General features: G+C 40.2%; 1 protein-coding gene, 1 long non-coding RNA gene and 1 other non-coding gene across 4 annotated transcripts in view; 2 read left to right on the top strand and 1 right to left on the bottom strand.

Annotated features, from left to right (window-relative positions):
* The window catches only part of TERF1 (telomeric repeat binding factor 1), a 40,277-nt gene extending 19,760 nt beyond the window's left edge, over positions 1 to 20,517 (bottom strand). For both annotated transcript variants that reach the window (XM_005563528.5, XM_005563529.5), the window contains exons 1-5: positions 20,182 to 20,517; positions 13,570 to 13,665; positions 6,369 to 6,490; positions 4,856 to 4,942; positions 1,584 to 1,733 (exon numbers count right to left, since the gene is read on the bottom strand). In XM_005563528.5, the coding sequence (XP_005563585.3) occupies positions 1,584 to 1,733; positions 4,856 to 4,942; positions 6,369 to 6,490; positions 13,570 to 13,665; positions 20,182 to 20,494 (768 nt within the window). In that variant the 5' untranslated portion in view covers positions 20,495 to 20,517. The remainder of the gene's footprint in view (positions 1 to 1,583; positions 1,734 to 4,855; positions 4,943 to 6,368; positions 6,491 to 13,569; positions 13,666 to 20,181) is intronic.
* Positions 8,109 to 8,212, top strand: LOC123575348 (U6 spliceosomal RNA). The gene has a single exon (XR_006700646.1). It is a non-coding gene; the product is annotated as a U6 spliceosomal RNA (small nuclear RNA).
* Positions 19,776 to 20,517, top strand: LOC141407423 (uncharacterized). Its single transcript, XR_012416466.1, has 2 exons — positions 19,776 to 19,876; positions 19,967 to 20,517. It is a non-coding gene; the product is annotated as an uncharacterized lncRNA (long non-coding RNA).
* Positions 20,518 to 21,677: the final 1,160 nt, after the last annotated feature.

Here is a 21,677-nt window from a genome sequence, read left to right as displayed (position 1 = left end):
ATAGCATTAAATTAAGCCTTGTAATTCTTTGATAGTCATAGCCAATATATCTGTTCACAGGCCAATAAAGGGCACTGTGTTGTTATTTTCACCAATAATTATGACACTGCCAGCAGCTACATTAGCTATCTGCTTGGTTTATCCGCATTACGAAGGTGGTCTTTCCTTGTAAATATATTTGATAGACAAAATGCTCTCTAGGCAATTTTTAAGAGAAAAGGCTGCATGAAAAAAACATAAATTCTATATATTTTGAAATAAAAATTATCTCAATCAAGATGCTCCACTATAACACTGTCAACTTAAAACTTCTGAAGTCAAGACAGAGAATAAAATGTTACTAGAAAAATTTTATTGTTGTTTGTTTTGAGACAGGGTCTCACTCTGTCACCCAGGCTGGAGTGCAGTGGCACAATCACAGCTCACTGCAGCCTCAACCTCCTGGGCTCAGGTGATCTCCCACCTCAGCCTCCCAGGTAGCTGGGACTACAGGCGTGTGCCACTATGCCTGGCTAAATTTTTTATTTTTTTTGTAGAGACGGGGTTTTGCCATGTTGCCCAGGCTGGTTTCAAACTCCTGGGCTCAAGCGATCTACCCATTTCAGCCTCCCAAAGTGCTGGGACTACAGGCATGAGCCACTGCGCCTGACCAGAAATGTCTTTAACGACAGGGTCTCGTTTTGTCACCCTGGCTGGAGTGCGGTGGCTCAATCTCAGGTCACTACAGCCTCAACCCCCCCAAAGTAGCTGGGACTACAGGTGTATGCCACCATGCCCAGCTATTATTATTATTATTTTTTTTTGAGACAGACTCTTGCTCTGTCGCCCAGGCTGGAGTGCAGAGGCACCATCTTGGCTCACTGCAAGCTCTGCCTCCCAGGTTCAGGCCATTCTCCTGCCTCAGCCTCCGGAGTAGCTGGGACTACAGGCGCCCGCCACTACGCCCGGCTAATTTTTTTTGTATTTTTTTAGTAGAGAGGGGGTTTCACCGTGTTAGCCAGGATGGTCTCGATCACCTGACCACATGATTCACCCGCCTCAGCCTCTCAAAGTGCTGGGATTACAGGCACAAGCCACCGTGCCGGCCCAGCCAATTTTTTTGTAGACAAGGGGTTTCACCATGTCACCCAGGCTAGTCTCGAACTCCTGAAACTTGGCCTCCCAAAGTGCTAGGATTATAGGCATGAGCCACTGCACCTGGCCTAGAAAAATTTTAAAAGGCCCTTCTTTAATGCAATTCTACTTTTCCCCAAAAATGTGTTTAAAAACGTCTTTAAAATTTACTTAAATTACAATGAATATTTGCTTTTGCCTATTTCTTATTTCTAATTCATTCTAAGTTTTCCCTTCAACTTTTTCTTTTGAAAATTTTCCTAATTTTGAAAAGTTACAAAAGTACTACAAAGATCACTCATAAATCTTTTAATGAGGTCCACAAAATGTAACATTTTACCACACCTTTCTACAAAACCACAACAAAAAATTCCCATTAGTTTTAAAGGATTTCTATTTCAAGTATTCTCCTTTATTGTAACATTTCCTTTAAGTCTATTATTAGAGTCACTCTTGAATAATATGTATACCTTCATTAGAAAGGTTGACGATTTTTCACTTAGCACATAATTCACATAACTCTTAATTTTCTCCATCATGTGGTTGTAGCTGAAGTGTTGAAAAAAGGAATGAAATGTATCTTTCTGAGAGATTATCATAAGCAATTTGCTTTTGAAAGGCTAAAGAAAAGAGAAGAAATGAATTAACATAAATCACACAAAGTTACAGATACAAGGATTTTTGTCATATATTATTTAATTGGAAAGAAATCACTTTATAAACTCAGAGACACAGATACTTTTAAAATTAAGTGTTTTTTTTGTTTGTTTGTTTGTTTTTTTGTTGAGACAGAGTCTCGCTTTGTCGCCCAGACTGGAGTGCAGTGGCTGGATCTCAGCTCACTGCAAGCTCCGCCTCCCGGGTTCACGCCATTCTCCTGCCTCAGCCTCCCGAGTAGCTGGGACTACAGACGCCCGCCACCTCGCCCGGCTAGGTTTTTGTATTTTTTAGTAGAGACGGGGTTTCACCGTGTTAGCCAGGATGGTCTCGATCTCCTGACCTTGTGATCCGCCCGTCTCGGCCTCCCAAAGTGCTGGGATTACAGGCTTGAGCCACCGCGCCCGGCCCTAAAATTAAGTTTTAAATGACATGCCAATGTACTTTTTTCTTACTTCTTCTGGTCTCTCCTCATTTAAAAAAATATTTTATATTTTAGACAGATGCAAAAAGATATGTATTATAAACCAGAGTACCCACTACCCAGTTTAAGAAATAAAACATAATCGATATGGTTAAAATCCCTGTTTACTACCATAATCTGATTGTATCCCCTTTTCTCTCCTCACTGTAACCATTACCCTGAATTTAGAATTCACCATTCCCATGAATTCCTTTACTTGTACTACGTATGTATCCACAAATAACACGTAGCATTGCTTAGCATGGTTTTAACTCTACAAATGGTGTTGTACGATCTGTATTCTTTTGAAACTTGCTACATTTTAGTCAACTCTATGTTTACAACATTTATCCATGCTGATTTGATATTCCTAGAAGTAGTTATTTTTGCCATTATAAAGTACTACACTGATCAAAAACATCACTTATTCATCCACTCTTCAAACCTACTGAGGGATTTAGGCTACTTGCAATTACTGTATTGCTCTTCAACATGTTCCTACATTATCTTCTGTGCACTGTATGTGTTTTCCTTGGACAGTAGCTCTTTCAATGCTGGCTGTACAATAAAAGCTGGAGAACTTTAAAAAAAATCTTAGGCTCGGCCGGGCGCGGTGGCTCAAGCCTGTAATCCCAGCACTTTGGGAGGCCGAGACGGGCGGATCACGAGGTCAGGAGATCGAGACCATCCTGGCTAACATGGTGAAACCCCGTCTCTATTAAGAAATACAAAAAACTAGCCGGGCGAGGTGGCGGGCGCCTGTAGTCCCAGCTACTCGGGAGGCTGAGGCCGGAGAGGCGGAGCTTGCAGTGAGCTGAGATCCGGCCACTGCACTCCAGCCTGGGTGACAGAGTGATACTCTGTCTCAAAAAAAAAAAAAAAAAAAAAAAAAAATTCTTAGGCTCAATCTCAGAGCAATTATCTCAGGAAGGCCTTGGTTTTTTGTTGTCTTTAAAGCTTTATGGCTTTTAAAATATGCAGTTAAAAGTGAAACCAGCTATTCTAGGATATTGTCTAGAAGTGGAATTGCTGGAATGCATGCTTAAAAGATTTTGCTAAAATGATCTCCCAAAGAAGTACCAATATACAGTCTTGAAAGGAAGTTATGGCAGGTAGTACAATCATTTCTCAATTTGTTGAGACAACTATTGGTATTCTAAGACATTTTAATTGATGCCAGTCTAAGGGATGGGAAGTAGTGTTTCAATATAGTACTTAATATTGCTCTAATGAGGCAACATTAATACTAGTGAGGTTAAGTACTTATCTTAACCTCTTAATATTTCCTGGCCGTCAGTTTTCCTCTTCTGGGAGGTATGAGGAGAGTAGAATTTTCAGTAGTCTCATAGTGCTATGGAGAAAATATAAGGGTAGGAAACCCAAAAGACAAATTTCTGGAGGGCTATACCCCAGGGACAGGGTTATATTAGAGATAGACAAAGCCTTGCCAAAACTGCCCAACCTACCCTCAGCTAGGCCCAGGTTCCTTATTGGATTAAGGTAGTCACTCTCCAACTCTTTCTACTAACGTTATCAAAAGGTGCTCAATCTGATTATTCATCAGGGAAACAAATTAAAATCCAATGGGACAGCACTACATATTTGCCTGAATGGCTAAAATGAAAACCCAGATGTAAGATCTGTGGAGCCACTAGAATTCTTTTACACTACTGGAGGAATTGACGTAACTACTTTGGAAAACAGCTTGGCAATATCTACTAAAACTGAGTATGTACACACCTTATGACTCATCAGTTCTACTCTTCATATAAACCCAAAAGAAATGCAGGTATTTCTTCCACAAAATGTATGGGGGAAAAGAATTGCACCTGTACTGAACACATACAGACTTTTTTGTATCTTTTTGTTCCTAAACAGTACAACTATTTACATTGTATTAGTTATTATAATCTAGAGATGATTTAAAGTATACAGGAGGATGTACATATGTTATATGCAAATACTATACTATTTTATTATTTATTTACTTTTAGAGACAGGGTCTCTATCTGTTGCTTAGGCTGGAGCACAGCGGCAGCATTATAGCTCACTGCAGCCTTGACTTCCTGGGCTGAAGCAATCCTCCCACCTCAGGACTATAGTATCGCTCCACCACACCTCGCTGATTTTTAATTTTTTCGTAGAGAACAGGGTCTCGCTGTTTTACCCAGGCTGATCTTGAACTACTGACCTCAAATGGTCCTACTGCCTCAGCCTCCTAAAGTACTGGTATTATAGGCATGAGCTATTGCACTCAGCCTCTTTTTACTTTTTTAATATGACTACTGGAAAATTTTATTTATTTTTCATTATTTATTATTTCTTTTTTTTTGGAGAGATGAGGATCTCCCCATGTTGCCCAGGCTGTCTCAAATATCTGAGCTCAAGGGATCATCCCACCTCAGTCTCCCAAAGTGCTGGAATTATAGGTGTAAGCCACTGCATCCAGCTTATTAGAAAATTTTAAATCACATATGTGACTTGCATAGTTTTTCTATTGCACAGTATTATTCTATACTGTTTAAAAGATAAAGCATTTATTTTCTCCTCCAATTTTCTTTCAGTTTTCCTCATTCTACATAAACAGTTCTAAAATTCTGTGGTTTTAATTTAAATAATTACCATATAAGAATTTGGATCACCAAATATTCTTTCAAAGACTTCTTCTGCTTCTTTAAAGTTGCCATTTTCCATACAAACAGCTATAGCCTAAAAGATGAAAAATACCAACCTTAGACTGCGTTTAAAAATATCTAATAGTTATTTAATTATTAAGATAACTGAAGTAAGTCTGAAATCCTCTGTTGAAAACATTTTTATGTAGTTTAATAATTTTAGTTTGATAAAAAATATAAAGTACTTTTTCAAAGACAAAGTAAGTGTCGCTTGAAATGACATGAAAAATTTGCACTGGTCCCATGCACATTTACTCATAAATGCCCAGCATTCTATCTCTAATTTAGACCAAATCAAAAGCATGTATTAGTAAATAAATTAGAAGCCATACCATGGACATTTAGGACCCACCTAAATATTAATTTTGAGTAAAAGGGAAATAAGAGGAGGTAGATGATGTTTGTGATGATTAGGATATATAAAATTTGCTAGTCAGAATCCCTGGAAAATATCTAATACAAACCTAAGAAGCTAGATGTTTTTGAATGATCATTTTTTTCACACATTGGCATTTTTGGTAACAGGGTAAGACAGGACCACTATTACCATCTGGGTAGCTATGTAAACTTGGTAAGCTACTTAGCCTCTTGGTGCCCCAGTTACCTTATATGTAAAATGGTGGAAACAATAGTACCTATTTCATCAGATTCTTATGAGGACATAAGAGTTTTATGTGAAAGAGTTTAGAACAGTGCCTGGCAAATAGTAAGGAATATATTAAATGTCTGCTATAAACTTTGTCACCCATTTGACTTTACAGTAGTGTATTAAGAAAGACTTGCTTTCTCTAGCGGTCTAAAAGATTGCAATAACATGACAAATCTCTTTGCTCTGGGTTGAATTCATAAAGGAAACAGTCGTTTTTCTGCCCATTTTCTTTTCTTCAGGTCCTAATTCTACTTGACTATCACCACACTAATTCTTGGGAAGGTGGGGAATGACCTAGCTTTTCTTTTCTATTCAACCTGAAAATAAATTTTTAAAATTCTCAAAAGAGAAAAAGTTTATTTAACTAAGAAAGTACCTAGTATTTGCTCTGACTGCTAGCTACTGTATCTTTGAATGACTTTTTAAAACTACTCACTGTCTACTAAAATTCTCCCTACATGGTTAAAATTTTACATACTCTTGATTAGAAAAATCTAAAATTTACCATTAATTAAAAATATTATCTACTTTTTCCATAATCTTTAAATATCAATTGGAAGAGCACAAATCCCTGGTTTTAAAATTTTCCACAACATGGGGGCAACATATACTTAAGTATGGAACATTAAGTTCCAGCCCCCAGTGATCATGTTAAGGCTATAAACCAAAGGTCAAATTTCTGAAGAGAAACAATACATTAAATTTTACTATTGCTTAACCTCTACTAGGTTTCTCTTAATTTCTTTTAAGTGTTAAATGTTCTTATTTTCTAGAAATATAATAATTATAAGCATAAGTTATTTATTCATACCTGAATTTTAATTAAATTCTGTATTTCTTCGTGAAGTTTGTCATGTTCCTTTTCAATTGAACCCCAAATCATCAGGGCTGATTCCAAGGGTGTAATTCGTTCATCATTTTCAAACTGTGCATCTTTTAAAAACAGAACAAAAATAAGTAACTCAGAAAGCTACGTAGAACTTTGTCAGTTTTTAATAACGCTTTCCTTTAAATATTTATTGAGTATATACTATGTGCTAGGTGCTCCTCGTTTATACCAGTTTAGAGAAGTGATTTTATTTTCTAAGTTAATTTTCTCATTAAGATCAATTTCAAATGGAAAAAGGTTGATGAGATAACAAACATTTGAAGATTTCTTTACAAAAATATGAATTTTAAAAACTAAACTATTTTACATAACATGTCATAGCAACAGAATTCTTAAGTGGTTCCTAAGTCTAATGCACTACAACAAACCTCAAGACAGGCCAGTTTTCTCATCTATAAAATGGTGACAATAAATACTATCTCACAGAATTTATGTGACTATATAATGAGATAATACTTGTACTATTATTAAGCTTTCCTAAAAGAATTATGATCAAGTTATTCAGAACAAAGACTCACAACAACTGATAACTAATTAGCAAATTACACAGCAACAATTCATTCGGACATTCAAGAGCCTTCACTATAACGTCTTATATGTCTAGCATCTACAGTCTACAATTCATTTAATAAATATTTATTGATCACTCACTATATATAGGCACTTGCCTAAAAACTTGGAATGTCTCAGTGAATAAGACAAAATCCCCACTTTTATGATGTTCACATGCTAATGAGAAATAAATACAGTTTCAGAGTAGTAAAGGCTAGAAAAAATAAAAAAGGTACTGGAAATGAATGGTAGGGGAGGGGGAAGCTCTTTCAGACAGGTTAAAGACCTCTCTGAAGAAGTGACAGTGGAGCTGAGAACAGCATAACGTGAAGCAGAAGGCACAGTCACCCAAAGATCTGGAAGAAAAACATTCCAGAGGGAATAGCAAGTGCTAAGATCCTGAGGAGGAGTTTGATGTTCAAAGGGCAGGAAGAGCCAGGTGGGGGCGTGTGCCTGTAGTCTCAATTACTCGGGAGGCTGAGGTGGGAGGACTGCTTGAGCCAGGGAGTCTGATTCAGGGAGTCTGATTCAGTGAGTGATGATGACACCACAGCACTCCAGTATAAGTGACAGAGTGAGACCCTCCCTGTCTTGAAAAAACAAATACAAAGGGCAGGAGGAAGGTCAGTGGGCAAGTTGGATGCACGCTCTTAGAAAGATGATGGAAGAGGCAAGTAGTTAATCAGTTTTGGAACTTATTTTGAATGTAGAATAGAACCTGTTAATGGATTGCATGTAGAGTATGAGAAAAAAATGGAGGACTCTTGGGTTTTAATAATTGGATAAATGGTGCTAACATTTACTATCATAGGAAGCCTGGGTGAGGACCAAGTTTATGAAGTTGTATATAGAAATCAAGAGTTCTACTATCCAGGTAAACTACAATTTATTTTCAAAATAATGCTAATGTTTTCATTTTGTCTAGACTACCATCCCCCCACCCCCACACCACATCTGAGGATGTGGATAGACTACCATTTTTATACTTTCTTTCTGACAAACTCTAGCAATTCTTACAGGCTTAGCGCAAACTCCACCTCTTTATTGAACGCTGTCCTTACCCCAGCAGCTAAGAGACTAGGAAATATCCTTTCTCTAAATCTCCTGTATGTGCTTGCTTTGGCAGCACATATATAAAAATTGGAAGAATGCAGAGATTAGCATGGCCCCTCAACAAGGATGACACAAAAATCCATGAAGCGTTCCATTAATTAAAAAGAAACTCTTGTATCATTATTCCTTTTTTAATGCCTTGCAGTACTTTATACTTACCTCCACAACCCTATTAGATTTTAAAGTGTCTTGAAGACAAAAAACTTCATAGTCTACCATGCATAATATTTCAAATTTTGGGGGGCAGGAGCCACTTAGTGTATTTTTCTAAACCCCTGTAATCCTAGCACAGTTGTAGTCCCATAGCAAGTATGCAACAAATAAGCATAATAAAGAGAATTTTTTATTTTTATTTATTTATTTTTTGAGATGGTGTTTCGCTCTTTTGACCAGGCTAGAGTGAAGTGACGCGATCTCAGCTTACTGCAACCTCCGCCCCCTGGGTTCAAGCAATTCTCCTGTCTCAGCCTCCCAAGTAGCTGGTGCCCGCCCCACGCTTGGATAACTTTTGTACTTTTAGTACAGATGGGGTTTCGCCATGTTGGCCAGGTTGGTCTCAAACTCCTGACCTCAGGTGATCCACCCGCCTCGGCCTCCAAAAGTGCTGGGATTACAGGCGTGAGCTACCGAGTCCAACCGAATAAAGAGCATTTTAAATAGCACATCTTTTTTTCCTTTAAAAACCAGAGTGAGCAGGCAGTTTAAATATTTGTAGTTTCAAATATTTTTACTTTATTTCCTGTTGTCCTCTCCAAATTGTTGTTCCAACATTTTAAATATAAAAATATATTCATTCACATACTAAGTCTCTTTATATTCCAGGTTGTGTCAGGTACTTAGGATACAAACATGAAGAAGAAAGTTCCTGACCTTGTGGAATTCACATCCTAGCTATAGAGGAAGACATGCAAACAAACCAATATAACTGGTACTTTAATGGAATTGTGCATTATGCCAATGGTTCTCCATGTTTGCTATACCTCAGAAACAGCTGAAGAGCTTTTGAAAAATACTGATGCATGGCCAGACACGGTGGCTCTTTGGGAGGTGGATCTCATGATCCACCGATCAAGAAATCGAGAGTATCCTGGCAACATGGTGAAACTCTCTCTCTACTAATAATAGAAAAATTAGCCAGGCATGGTGGTGCACGCCTGTAGTCCCAGCTACTCAGGAGGCTGAGGCAGGAGAATCGCTTGAACCCAGGAGGTGGAGGTTGCAGTGAGCCAAGATGGTGCCACTGTACTCCAGCCTGGCGACGGAGCAAGACTCCGTCTCAAAAAAAAAAAAAGAAAAAAGAAAAAATATATTGATGCCTACACCCATCTCCCAGAGATTAAATTCTCAAGCAGAATCTGGTGTATTTGAGGAACAGGGTATTCACTCTAAGTAGGAATACTAGAAGTGAATCCTTCATGAAACAGAAGTCATCCAAATTGGGGCATTAAGGATAAACAGATAAACTAAGTGTAGAGTACCAAGGATGGGAAGGAGAACACTTCAGAAAAATGGAGCAGCATAAGGTAAGAAAGGTGTACAAAAGATATTCATGCTAGTAACTAACACTGAGTGTCAGGCACTGTGGCACTCGTTTTATACAGTAAGATCTGAAAGCCAGAGAGCTCACACACCTAGCAAGTAGAAGCAGACACCAAGATACTTAAAAATCACTTACTGTGTCTCAAAAGTAGTAAAATGAAGATGCAAAGGTAGACTGCCTACTTTTTCTTCCTCATTTTTCATCTGCTTGCTTTCTTTCAGAAACTAATTTCAACACACATTTTCAAATAAGTATTTCTTGACTGACATTACTTAACCCTTCTCACTTATCTGCCTTCCTTCTTATAAATGTGACATATAGAAAAATGTATGTTAGCTCTTAGCTTCAAAAAATTTACAGTATAGACATTTACTTCCAGGTGGGATGTAGTACACTGCAGCAAACAAAACACTCACACTACAACTAGAAAACAGTTAAACTCCAAAATCATGTTGCTAAAGACATGGGATAGCCATGGAAAGCAATGAAAATGAGATGAACTAAAATTCCAGAGAGAATCCCTTTTGAGGTGAGATGCTGATTAGCTGATTTTGGATAAGGTTGAGGATCCAGTGTACTCCAGCCAGAGCGACTTTACTGGGGAAAGACAAATAAGAACAGCTTTTGGTGGTTTCCTTGGGACTGGCACAGTCCACTAGAAACTAGAGGAACTGGCCGGGCGCGGTGGCTCAAGCCTGTAATCCCAGCACTTTGGGAGGCCGAGGCGGGCGGATCACAAGGTCAGGAGATCGAGACCACAGTGAAACCCCGTCTCTACTAAAAATACAAAAAATTAGCCGGGCGCGGTGGCGGGCGCCTGTAGTCCCAGCTACTCAGGAGGCTGAGGCAGGAGAATGGCGGGAACCCGGGAGGCGGAGCTTGCAGTGAGCCAAGATCGCGCCACTGCACTCCAGCCTGGGCAACAGCGTGAGACTCCGTCTCAAAAAAAAAAAAAAAAAAAAAAAGAAACTAGAGGAACTGCAAACATGATTGGTTTTTCTCCACAGGACATGTGCTGAGTTCCAGGGCAATGCAATAGGCTGTGGTGGAAAGGTACATTAAGTCTCCCAGAGTTTTGGGAGGCCTAGGCGGGAGGGTCACTTGAGGCCAGGAGTTCAAGACCAGCCTGGACAACACGAGACCTCGTGTCTACAAAATATTTAAAAACTAGCTGGGCCTGATGGTGCACCTGTAGTCCTAGCTACTCAGGAGACTGAGGTGGGAGGATCACTCAAGCTCAAGAGTTTGAGTCTGCAGTGAGCTATGACAGCACCACTGCATTCCAGCCTGGGCCAGAGAGACACCCTGTCTAAAAAAAAAAAGCTTAAAGTTCCATGAGAGGAGGATGATAAGCATTTCCCCTTTAAGATATCTGCTGTATATTGCAGCTACGTGGGGGTCTAAGGCCACACCACCCCAAACATGTCCAATCTTGTCAAAGTTATGTGGGGTAGGAGAGACTAAACCCAATATGGTAGCTACTAGCCATACATAATTACTGAACAGCTAAAATATGACTAGTTTGAATTGAGATGTACCTTAAGTATAAAATACACATGAGATTTCAAAGACTTACTCCAAAAAAGGTAAAATATTTCTTTTTTTTTTTAAGAGATGGGGGTCTTGATGTGCTGCCCAGGTTGGGGTACAGTGGTGTGATCATAGCTCACTGCAGCCTCAAACTCCTAGGCTCAAGTGATCCGCCCACCTCAGCCTTCCAGAGCTGGGATTACAGGTGTGAGCCACGTGCCTGGCCTTACTAACATTTTTTACACTGATAACTTATTGACATAATGTTTGAGAAATATTGAGTTAAATAAGATTATCAAAATTAATTCCATCTTTTTTTTTTTTTTTTTAGCTACACCTGCTGGAATGGGAATTTCTAAATTTCATGACAGAGTTTCATTCTGTCACTCAGGCTGAAGCGAAGTGGCACAATCACAGCTCACCACAGCCTCAACCTCCTGGGCTCAAACAATCCTCCCACCTCGGTCTCCTGAGCACCACACATGGTTAATTTTTTAAATTTTTTGTAGAGACAGGGTCTCGCTATGTTGCCTAGGCTGGTGTCAAATTCTTGGGCTCAAGCGATCCGCCTGCCTAGGTCTCCCAAAGCACTGGGATTACAGGTATGAGTCACTATGCCTGGCCTACTTTTCTTAACATAACTATTAGAAAATTTTAAATTAGACATGTGGCTCACATATCTCTATTACGCAGTGCCACTATAGAGCAAAACAAAACAAAACAAAACAAAACCAAAAAAAAGGGGTTATGTATAGCTGAAAATTCAACACATAAAATTTTAAATGCTGCCTCAGTTGAGTGTATTATGGTGAAATACATTGATTCTTGATAGCTGACCCTTGCCCATTATATCTAGGATATATCCAAAAGAGTATCCTGGTAAATTCCAAGATTAAACCATGAGATCACACATAAAATCTGGATTCCCCCCGCCTTTTTTGGAGAAAAGGTTATCCAGGAAGCAACTAAGACGTGCTGAACAACTGCTATGTGTAAAACACTGCCAGGCACTTTAGAATACTTTTCCACCTTAATTTGGAAAACAACCCTGTTAACAACAGTGTCAACTTACAGTATGCACGGTCTAGAATTTTGCTCCAACCTGCTACTTCTCCAGCAACTGGCCCAGGCCTACCTATAGCTCTGTTTCTTTCACAACGATTCTGCCTCTATCTAGTTCTGTCCATTTATGGTACTGGCACCAACTCCAGACCTACCCTCACGCCCCAAACAAAGCTGACTACATCAGCCAGAGCTACTTTAGTGGGGGCTTTGACAGTGGTGCTAATATACTGGGATTTTATGTAAGACAACACTTCAGTAAGTAAGCAGTTTTATGTAAGTACTGCCCACTACTCAGGATTGTTGGAAAAGTATTTTGTAAATTATAAAAACCAATCTAGGCCGGGCGCGGTGGCTCAAGCCTGTAATCCCAGCACTTTGGGAGGCCGAGATGGGCGGATCACGAGGTCAGGAGATCGAGACCATCGTGGCTAACACGGTGAAACCCCGTCTCTGCTAAAAAATACAAAAAACTAGCCGGGCGCGGTGGCGGGCGCCTGTAGTCCCAACTACTCGGGAGGCTGAGGCAGGAGAATGGCGTGAACCCGGGAGGCGGAGCTTGCAGTGAGCTGAGATCCGGCCACTGCACTCCAGCCTGGGCGGCAGAGCCAGACTCTGTCTCAAAAAAAAAAAAAAAAAAAAAAAACCAATCTAAATATAAAATTATTTGCATCAAATAGCCTTTTAAAATGACCATGTTGTAAATACCAGCCATTGCTGATAAACTGAATCAGGCTTGCCCATTACAATCTAAAATGAACTACAGAGACAAGGGAGAGAGATTACAGCTATAAACTGTACTTCTTACATAAATAAGTGCTGGCATCAAGTTCAAATAAAAGGTTTCAAATATAATAGTTGCCAGTAAAAAACAGAGTGTGTATGATTGGAGTCACCACAAAGTTACCAAACAGAGTCAATGAAACACACTTCCCCAACAGTAGCATCAGAATCACCTGGGAATTTATTAGAAATGTACATTTCAGAGCCCCATACCCATCCTACTGAATCTGAAACTCATGGGAGGTAGGGAGACTCAGCACTATGTTTTTTTTTTAATAAGTCCTTTAAGTAATTCTGGAGCAGGCTGAAGTTTGAGAACCAATGTTCTAAGGTGACAGGGACTACATTTCTTTTACTTGCTTTAGATATGACTGTATGTGTGTACACACACACACACACACACGCACACACACACACCTCACACCCCATGCACCAGACACTTGTAGGCAAACTCCCCCCCCCAAAAAATCTGTTTCTTCTCATTGTCTTACATTTAGACACAGATTGAAATATTTCCAATATAAAATAAAAACACATATTTACCAAGGGTTTTTCCTGCTGCAATTCTTGTCAAAAACTGACATATGTATATCGTTCTCAACTGGTAAGCTGTTAGACTGGATAGTCCATGAATAATAGCTAAAAAAGAAAAAAGTAAATTTTATTAAAATCAAACTTGATGCAGTAGTGCCACTGTGTGGTTTGTTCAGTAATAGGCTACAAACATGTTGTAAAAATTATCATAGAGTTGTACATTTAAGATCTGATTAAAAATCAGAACAAAAAAAAGAATAGCAATGAAGACATTTCTTACAAAATAAAACTTTCACGTGCAGAATAAAAATTGTTGAAAATTCTTTCACAAGTAGCAGTCTACATTAACAAAAAAGATTTAGATACAAATTGTAAAATGTGTAAAATCACTGGTTGGAAACTTATACCTAGAAACATGTCATATAACAGAAAATATTTTATATTATTTTTATCAATGTTTCAATTAAGTGAGTCTGCTTAGCTTACAAAGCTGTATTTTAAAACATATTAATATTAACCTTACCAAAACTTGAATGCCCACCCAGATGTTGAGTCAGGCAGTGACTACATACAATACCAAGTAAGCCATACTCATGGACCACAGTGAGCTTTTTACCATGTAGCAATGAGAGACAAGCGATTGAACTACTGAAGTAAAAATGTGGCGAAAACTTTAAAAAGACAAGTACAGAATGCTTTGGAAGCATATAACAAGAAATCTGTGTGTTTAAGTATCTTCTGCACAGAGGAGGTATCAGGGAAGGCTTCTCTGAGGAAATAATATCTAACCTAAGACCTGAAGGTGCCACCACTACCATTACACTTAATCCAGGGCTTGGCTGGTGTATATAAAAAGCTTAAAAAACTAGCAAACTGAAAAGCAGTTCTTTAGCAATTAGGCATATAAGACAAATATATTGGCCCGGTGCGGTGGCTCAAGCCTGTAATCCCAGCACTTTGGGAGGCCGAGGCGGGTGTATCACGAGGTCAGGAGATCGAGATCATCCTGGCTAACATGGTGAAACCCCGTCTCTACTAAAAATACAAAAAACTAGCCGGGCGTGGTGGCGGGCGCCTGTAGTCCCAGCTACTCGGAGGCTGAGGCGGGAGAATGGCGTGAACCCGGGAGGTGGAGCTTGCAGTGAGCCGAGATCGCGCCACTGCACTCCAGCCTGGGCGACAGAGCGAGACTCCGTTTCAAAAAAAAAAAAAAAGACAAATATATTTTTACCCAATTTCCTCCCTCAATTCTAACATAATCTTATGCTATACCAGAGATTATCTGGACCATACACAGTCATAATAGAATTTAACAGGATTTTAAGAGAGCACAAAATTTATATAGAATTTAAACACAAGCCATTCAATATTTACTGAACATCTACTGCCAGCCTGTGTTAGGAGGTGATGACTTAAGATAGCCAGTCTCCGCCCCCATGAAGGTTTTAATCTGAGACGACACAAATTAAAACAAAAAGTTATGTAAGCAACTAATTAAAATTTTAATGAGTACCACCAAGGATAGGTGCAGGCATACCTCATTTTATTGTGCTTTGCAGATAGCATGTTTTTTATAAATTGAAAGTTTACGGCAGCCCAGCTTGAGCCAAGTCTAATGGCACCATGTTTTTTTTTTTTTGAGACGGAGTCTTGCTGTTGCCCAGGCTGGAGTGCAGGGGCTCATCTCCGCTCACTGCAAGCTCCGCCTCCCACGTTCACCCCATTCTCCTGCCTCAGCCTCCCGAGTAGCTGGGATTACAGGTGTGAGCCAATGTGCCCGCCTCATTTTTCTAACAGTACCTGTACCTGTCACATTTTGATAATTCTTGCAATATTTCAAACTTTTTCACTATTATTGTATCTGTATGGTGGTCTGTGATCAATAGCCTCTGATGTTACTATTGTAAAGGTTCTGGAGTACCACAGATCATGGCCATATAAGACACAAACTTATTCCATAAATATTGTGTGTGTTCTAACTGTTCCACTGACCAGCTCCTCCCCTTTCTCCCTCTCTTCAGGCCTCCTTATTTCCTGAAACACAACAATATTGAAATTAGACCAATGAGTAACTCTACATGCCCTCCAAGTGTTTCAGTGAAAGAAGTGCATGTCTCTCACTTTAAATCAAAAGCTAGAAATGATTAAGCTTAGTGAGGAAAGGATGTCAAATGCCACAATAGGCTGAAACATAGGCCTCTTGTGCCTAACAGCCAAGCTGTTAATACAAAGGAAAAGTTCTCAAAGGAAATTAAAAGTTCTAATCCACTGAACACATAAATGATAAGAAAGTAAAAGAGCCTTATTGCTCATATGGAGAAAGTTTGACTTGGATAAAAAAAAAGTCAAACTAGCCACAATGTTCCTTTAAGCCACAGCCTAATACACAGCAAGTCTAAGGAGCCTGAAAGAGGTGGGAAAACTGCAAAAGAAAAGTTGGAAGCTAGCAGAGGTTGCTGGTTCATGAAGTTTAAGAAGCCATCTCTATGACATAGAAGTTCAAGGTGAAGCAGCAAGTGCTGAAGTAAAAGCTACAAGTTATTGAGAAGATCTAGCAACAATCACAAATGAAGGTGGTTACACTAAACTGATTTTTCTTTTTTTTTTTTTTTTGAGACAGAATCTCGCTGCGTCACCCAGGTTGGAGTGCAGTGGCGTGACCTTGGCTCACTGCAGCCTCCACCTCCCAGGTTCAAGTGATAGATTCTCGTACCTCAGCCTCCTGAGTAGCTGGGATTACAGGTGTATGCCACGATGCCCAGCTAATTTTTGTATTTTTAGTAGAGATGGGGTTTCGCCATGTTGGCCAGGCTGGTGTCAAACTCCTGACCTCAAATGATCCAACTGCCTTGGCTTCCCAAAGTGCTGGGATTACAGGTGTGAGCCACTGCATCCAGCCAACAACAGATTTTCATTGTAGATGAAACAGCCTCATATGAGAAGATGTCATAGAGAACTTTCACAGCCAGAGAGAAGTCAATGCCTAATTTCAAAATTTCAAAGGACAGGCTGACTCTCTTGTTAGGGATTAATGCTGCTAGTGACTTTAAGTTAAACCGATTGCCCATTTCTTATTCTGAAAATCTAACAGCCCTTAAAAATTATGCTATATCAACTCAGCCTGTGCTCTAGAAATGGAACAAGATTAGATGACAGTGCCTCTGTTTACACCATGGTTTACTCAATATTTTAAACCCATTATTGAGATCTACTGCTTAGAAAAGATTCCTTTCAAAATACCATTGCTCATTGATAATGCGCCTAACCAGTCAAGAGCTCTGATGGAGACATATGTACAAGCAAATTACTGTTGCTTTCATGCCTGCTAACACAACATCCATTCTGCATCCCACAGATCTATTGTTCTGTCTCCCTGTCCCAGCCTTACAAGTAATTGTGAAACAACCAATCTTCTTTTTGTTGTTTCAGCTTCCTTAAGTCCTTACTGTCTATAAAGTCAACCTCCAACTGCTCAATTCATTGAGCACTTATTTTATGGAATAAAGTATTACCTGAATCCAGAATCACAATAAAGCTAAGTGAGGTCTTTAAACTAAACTTAGTTGTAATTTTTTCTTTTGACAGGGTTAAAGCTAAAAAGTAGCAGAGCCAGGAATCAAACTAGGACAGTTTACTCCAGAGTCCATGTTCTTAATTGTTATACTACACTGCTTCCCACGGTAGGGTTAACAGTCTATAAAAGGTATCATCTGAGATCTGTGAGATATGAGAGTATTTCTGAGTCTAAATAAAAGAATTAAGAATTTTCTAGAAAGCATCAAGAATTGTATATTTTTACAATTTTGAAAACTGAGATTCAATAAAATAAGAAATTAAAAGTCCTTAAAAATTAAAAATGGGAACCCAAAAATAACACTGTTCACAGTTTGCTTATTGGCCACTGATTAGCAGTACAACTTGAAAAATAGCTGACTCTCTTTGGTTTCTGTGCCCTTAACTTTAAAATAATGAGAGTAGCCTAGATTATTCCTTCAGTCTTGAGCTACAACTCTGAAGGTGGGTTTTTGTTGTTAATTTGTTTTTAACCTTGGCTCTGGGATGTTTTTATGAACAGGATTTTTTTTTTTCTTTAAAAAAAAATCAACTATTTTCTAGAACAGTTTTAAACTCACATAATTACTGTAAAAATGGTAGATAGGTTCCATATACCCTGAAGCAATTTCTCCTTTTTTTTTTTTTTTTTTTACCTTTTACATTAGTATGTTGTGTTACATTAATGAATCAGTGTTGACACATTATTATTAACTAAATCCATGCTTTATTCAGATTTCCTTAGTTTTTACTTAATGTCCTTTTTCTGTGGCAGGATCCCATTCAGGACACCATATTACTTTTAGTCTTCTCTCTTTAGGAGCCTGTTGTCTACAAGAGTTTCTCAGACTTTCCTTGGTTCTGATTATGACATTTTGAGTACTGGTCAGGTATTTTGTAGAATGTCCTTCTGGGATTTGTCTGATGCTTTTCTCACAATAAGACTGAAGTGATGGGTTTTTGGGAATAAGACCACAATGATAAAATTCTATTTTCATTACAAGTGAACATATCACCAACTATTACTGCTGATGTTGGCCCTGTTCACCTAGATGAGGTAGTGTTTGTCAGGTTTCTCCACTGTGAACTTAACTCTCTCTTGCCCCCTTTCCATACCGTACTCTTTGGAAGAAAGTCACTGTGTGCAAACCACACTCAAGGAGTTATGTTCCATCTCCTTGAGGATGGAGTAGCGACATCAAATTATTAATACTTGGAATACTGCATGCAAGATTTGCCTCTTCTCCCATTTATTCAATTATTTATTCACATCAGTATGGACTCGTGGATATTTATGATATACTTTAAGCTTATACACTAATACCACTTTATGTTCTTGCACTAGTGGTTCAGCTGTGGCCACTGGGAGGTCTTGGAGATGGCTCTGTGTCCCTTTCTAACCCCACCACTGAGATGTTTGGTTGGTTTTTTTTGCACTTCCTTACTTCCTGGCACTACAAGATGTTCCAGGTTTATTTTGTATATTTCCTGTCCTAGTTCCAGAATCAGTCACTTCTCCAAACAGCCCTGGTTCCTTTTATTGGAGAACGCTATTAGAAACCAAGATCGGGATGCTAGGTGTACTCAAAGTTAGGTTGCTTCTGTGCCCTTTTATCTGACAGAGCAAGGAAATACATGTCTACACATGCATATGTAAATATTTCTAAGTCATCTATACCTACATGAGCTAAACAGTTCATACTGATGTCTCCAACTCTAAGAGAACTTTTTAATAATTCTGAGGAACTAGCTTCATTCCAGGATTTAATTTTCTACTTAATGTTAAGTATCCCTGGCTCCAGAGTTAACTGCAATATAGAGGAAAGATCTTGGAACTGGAAGGTAAAGCATGGAGCTGAAACACTCCCTTATAACCTATCAGTACCTTAAACTAAGATTATTTGCCTAACTCACAGGATTATGGTGAAGACGAAATGTCAATATGTCTTTCTGAAAATTCTATTAAATAGCATAATTATAGTATTATAAACATATACTTGCACTGTAATTTTAGCGCCAACTATGAATGAAGTACCAGAACATCTTTCTGTTATTTTTCAAAAAGCTACACTAGGCCAGACGCGGTGGCTCACGCCTGTAATCTTACACCTGCGGGTGGTGGTGCACGCCTGCAGACCCAGCTACTCCAGAAGCTGAAGCGGGAGGATACCTGAGCCTGAGGAGGCTGAGGCTGCAGTGAGCTGTGATGGCGCCACTACACTCCAGCCTGGGAGACAGTGAAACCCCATCTTGGGACAGCGGCGGGATCGGGGCGGGGGAGGCCCCGCTAATCAACTCAAACATCTGAGCTGAGAGAACCTTAGACTGAAAAAACTATGCTGGTTTTTTCTATGGATCTATGTCTTTGTCCATCACTTATAGGCTGTCTGAGCAGCAGATTTCATGAACGGTTTCATTCATTCATTTATTTATTGATACAGGGTCTCACTCTGTCACCCAGGCAGGACTGTAGTGGCACGATCTGCAACCTCTGCTTCTTGGGTTCAAGCGATCCTCCCCGCTCAGCCTCCCAATTAGCTGGGACTTACAGGCATGTGGCCAGCATTTACTTTTATTTAGAGACTATACAGAAAGTAACTGCTGTACAGCCAGCAGGCCAAATGAGGTTTAATAGCTCACAAATTAACATATAACACTGATGCGGGGGGGGGGGGGGGGTCACTGGAGGCCACACAGTGACTGCTGAATATTACCACAGGAATACCTGACTATTTTGGCTGAGAAAGCGCCAGAAGAGACAAAGGTACTGGGTTGAGTGGAACTGTATACATTTTAAATCATTTAATGCTTGCATCAAACCTAAACAGGGTCTTATTTTCATTTTATCGAATAGGAAAACAATCTGAGAAAAACTCAGATGCTGACAACGGGCGGAACCGGGATTAGAACAAGTTCAGCCCGGAGCCTCGGACTCTCAACTTATCGGCCGCAGCAGCCCCTCTCTCCCCACCTCCCTCGGCGACGTTGGGAACCAGCCCTCTGCCGCGCGCCACGGGGCCCGCATCCAGCCCCCGCATAGTCCCCAGCCCGGACGCGGTCCGCCCTCACCCTCGGCGCTGTTGCGGGTCCGGCGGAAGTCCTCTGACCGGCCGTCGCGGAAAGCTCGGCAAAGAGAGAGGCAGAGGAAATCGAGCATCCAGCCGGCAGCCACGGCCTCGGCCTCGGTCACCAGGCCCTCGTCCTCCTCCTCCTCCTCCTCGGGGGCCCCCACTTGCACCTGGCACTCGAGCAGTTCCTGACACTCGAACTGCTCCTCGTCGTTTGTCTCCGTTTCTGCCATCTGCTCCTCGGTAGTGTCAGCATCCCTACCATCCGCACAGCCCCGCGGGCTTGGGGCCGCTGAGGAGGCGTCCTCCGCCATGTTCAATGGCTCGCGCTGGTACTGCCCCTTCGGGCGCCGAGCAACGATTGGGTCGCTCTCGAGGGCACGGGGCGTGGCCGCGGAGAGTCTCTTCCGCCGGCGGGAGATGGGCGAGAGGCTCAAGCCTGGCTTCTGATTGGCCGAGACCTGTTCCTGCCTCTGTGGGTTGAATTTTCCGCCAGTCTAGGGCAGGGCTTTGTAAGTAAACTGGAGGACCCGGTGCTGAGCGAGGAGTGAAATTAGGATAGGGGGAGGCAGCTTTATCTTCCTTATTCCTTGTAAAATGCAACCTTGACTGGAGCAACAACACCGGTTATTTAAAATGAAAACGCATTTGCCTGTAGCCTATTTCAGAAAGAGATGGGTAATGAGAACTTGTCACTGTTAGTAAAGCATAACACTTTTAAACCTTAGTATTCATCTGTTACTACTTGATCAACGAGCCACAGCTATTCCAACAGACTAACATCTGTGCTTCTCCAACCTCAAGATGCATCAAAATCAGCCTGAGGGCTTGCTAAAACACAATTGCTGGGTTCCACTCCCAGAATTCCTGTTCTGCTGGTCTAGCTTGGGGTCCTTGAATTTGACAGTCTAATGCTACTTGGCTGGGCACCACATTTTGAAATCACTGCTTTAGAAAGACTATACTACTAATGGAAATGTATCTGAATCAAGGTTTGAGACGACTATAGGATGCAGTTTGTAGAAAATAATAAGCGAATGCTTATTTTGAATTTTGAAACTTAGCACAAAAGGAAATTCTAAGTGGGGATGGGTGGTCTGGTTATTATTATTATTATTTTTTTCCTTTGAGACAGGATTTCGTTCTTTTGTTCAGGCTGATCTCCAACTCCTGGCCTCAAGTTATCCTGCCAAAGTGCTGGGTTTACAGGCCTGAGCCACCACACCCGGCTCCGTTTTCTGTTCCTTGATGTGGGTAATGGTTACATCAGTGTGTTCACTTTATGAAAATTCACTGAACATCGTTTATGCACTTTTCAGTATGTGTGTGATAACTGACTAAAAAGTTTAATTTAAAAGCTCTTCTGTTTATAAGGCATCCAACATCATCAAAGCCTTTCCACATTTTCACACACTTCTTGTTGTTGTCTTTAAGGTGATACACTTTAAGTGTTGAGTAACTAAGGCACTGTATTCTAGTATTAAGACTGCTTAGGTT

The sequence above is a fragment of the Macaca fascicularis genome, chromosome 8 (assembly GCF_037993035.2).
Source record: "Macaca fascicularis isolate 582-1 chromosome 8, T2T-MFA8v1.1".
In the NCBI taxonomy this organism is placed as follows: domain Eukaryota; kingdom Metazoa; phylum Chordata; class Mammalia; order Primates; family Cercopithecidae; genus Macaca; species Macaca fascicularis.
The sequence above is the reverse complement of the archived record's forward strand: the minus strand, read 5'-3'. Positions and strand labels throughout refer to the sequence as shown.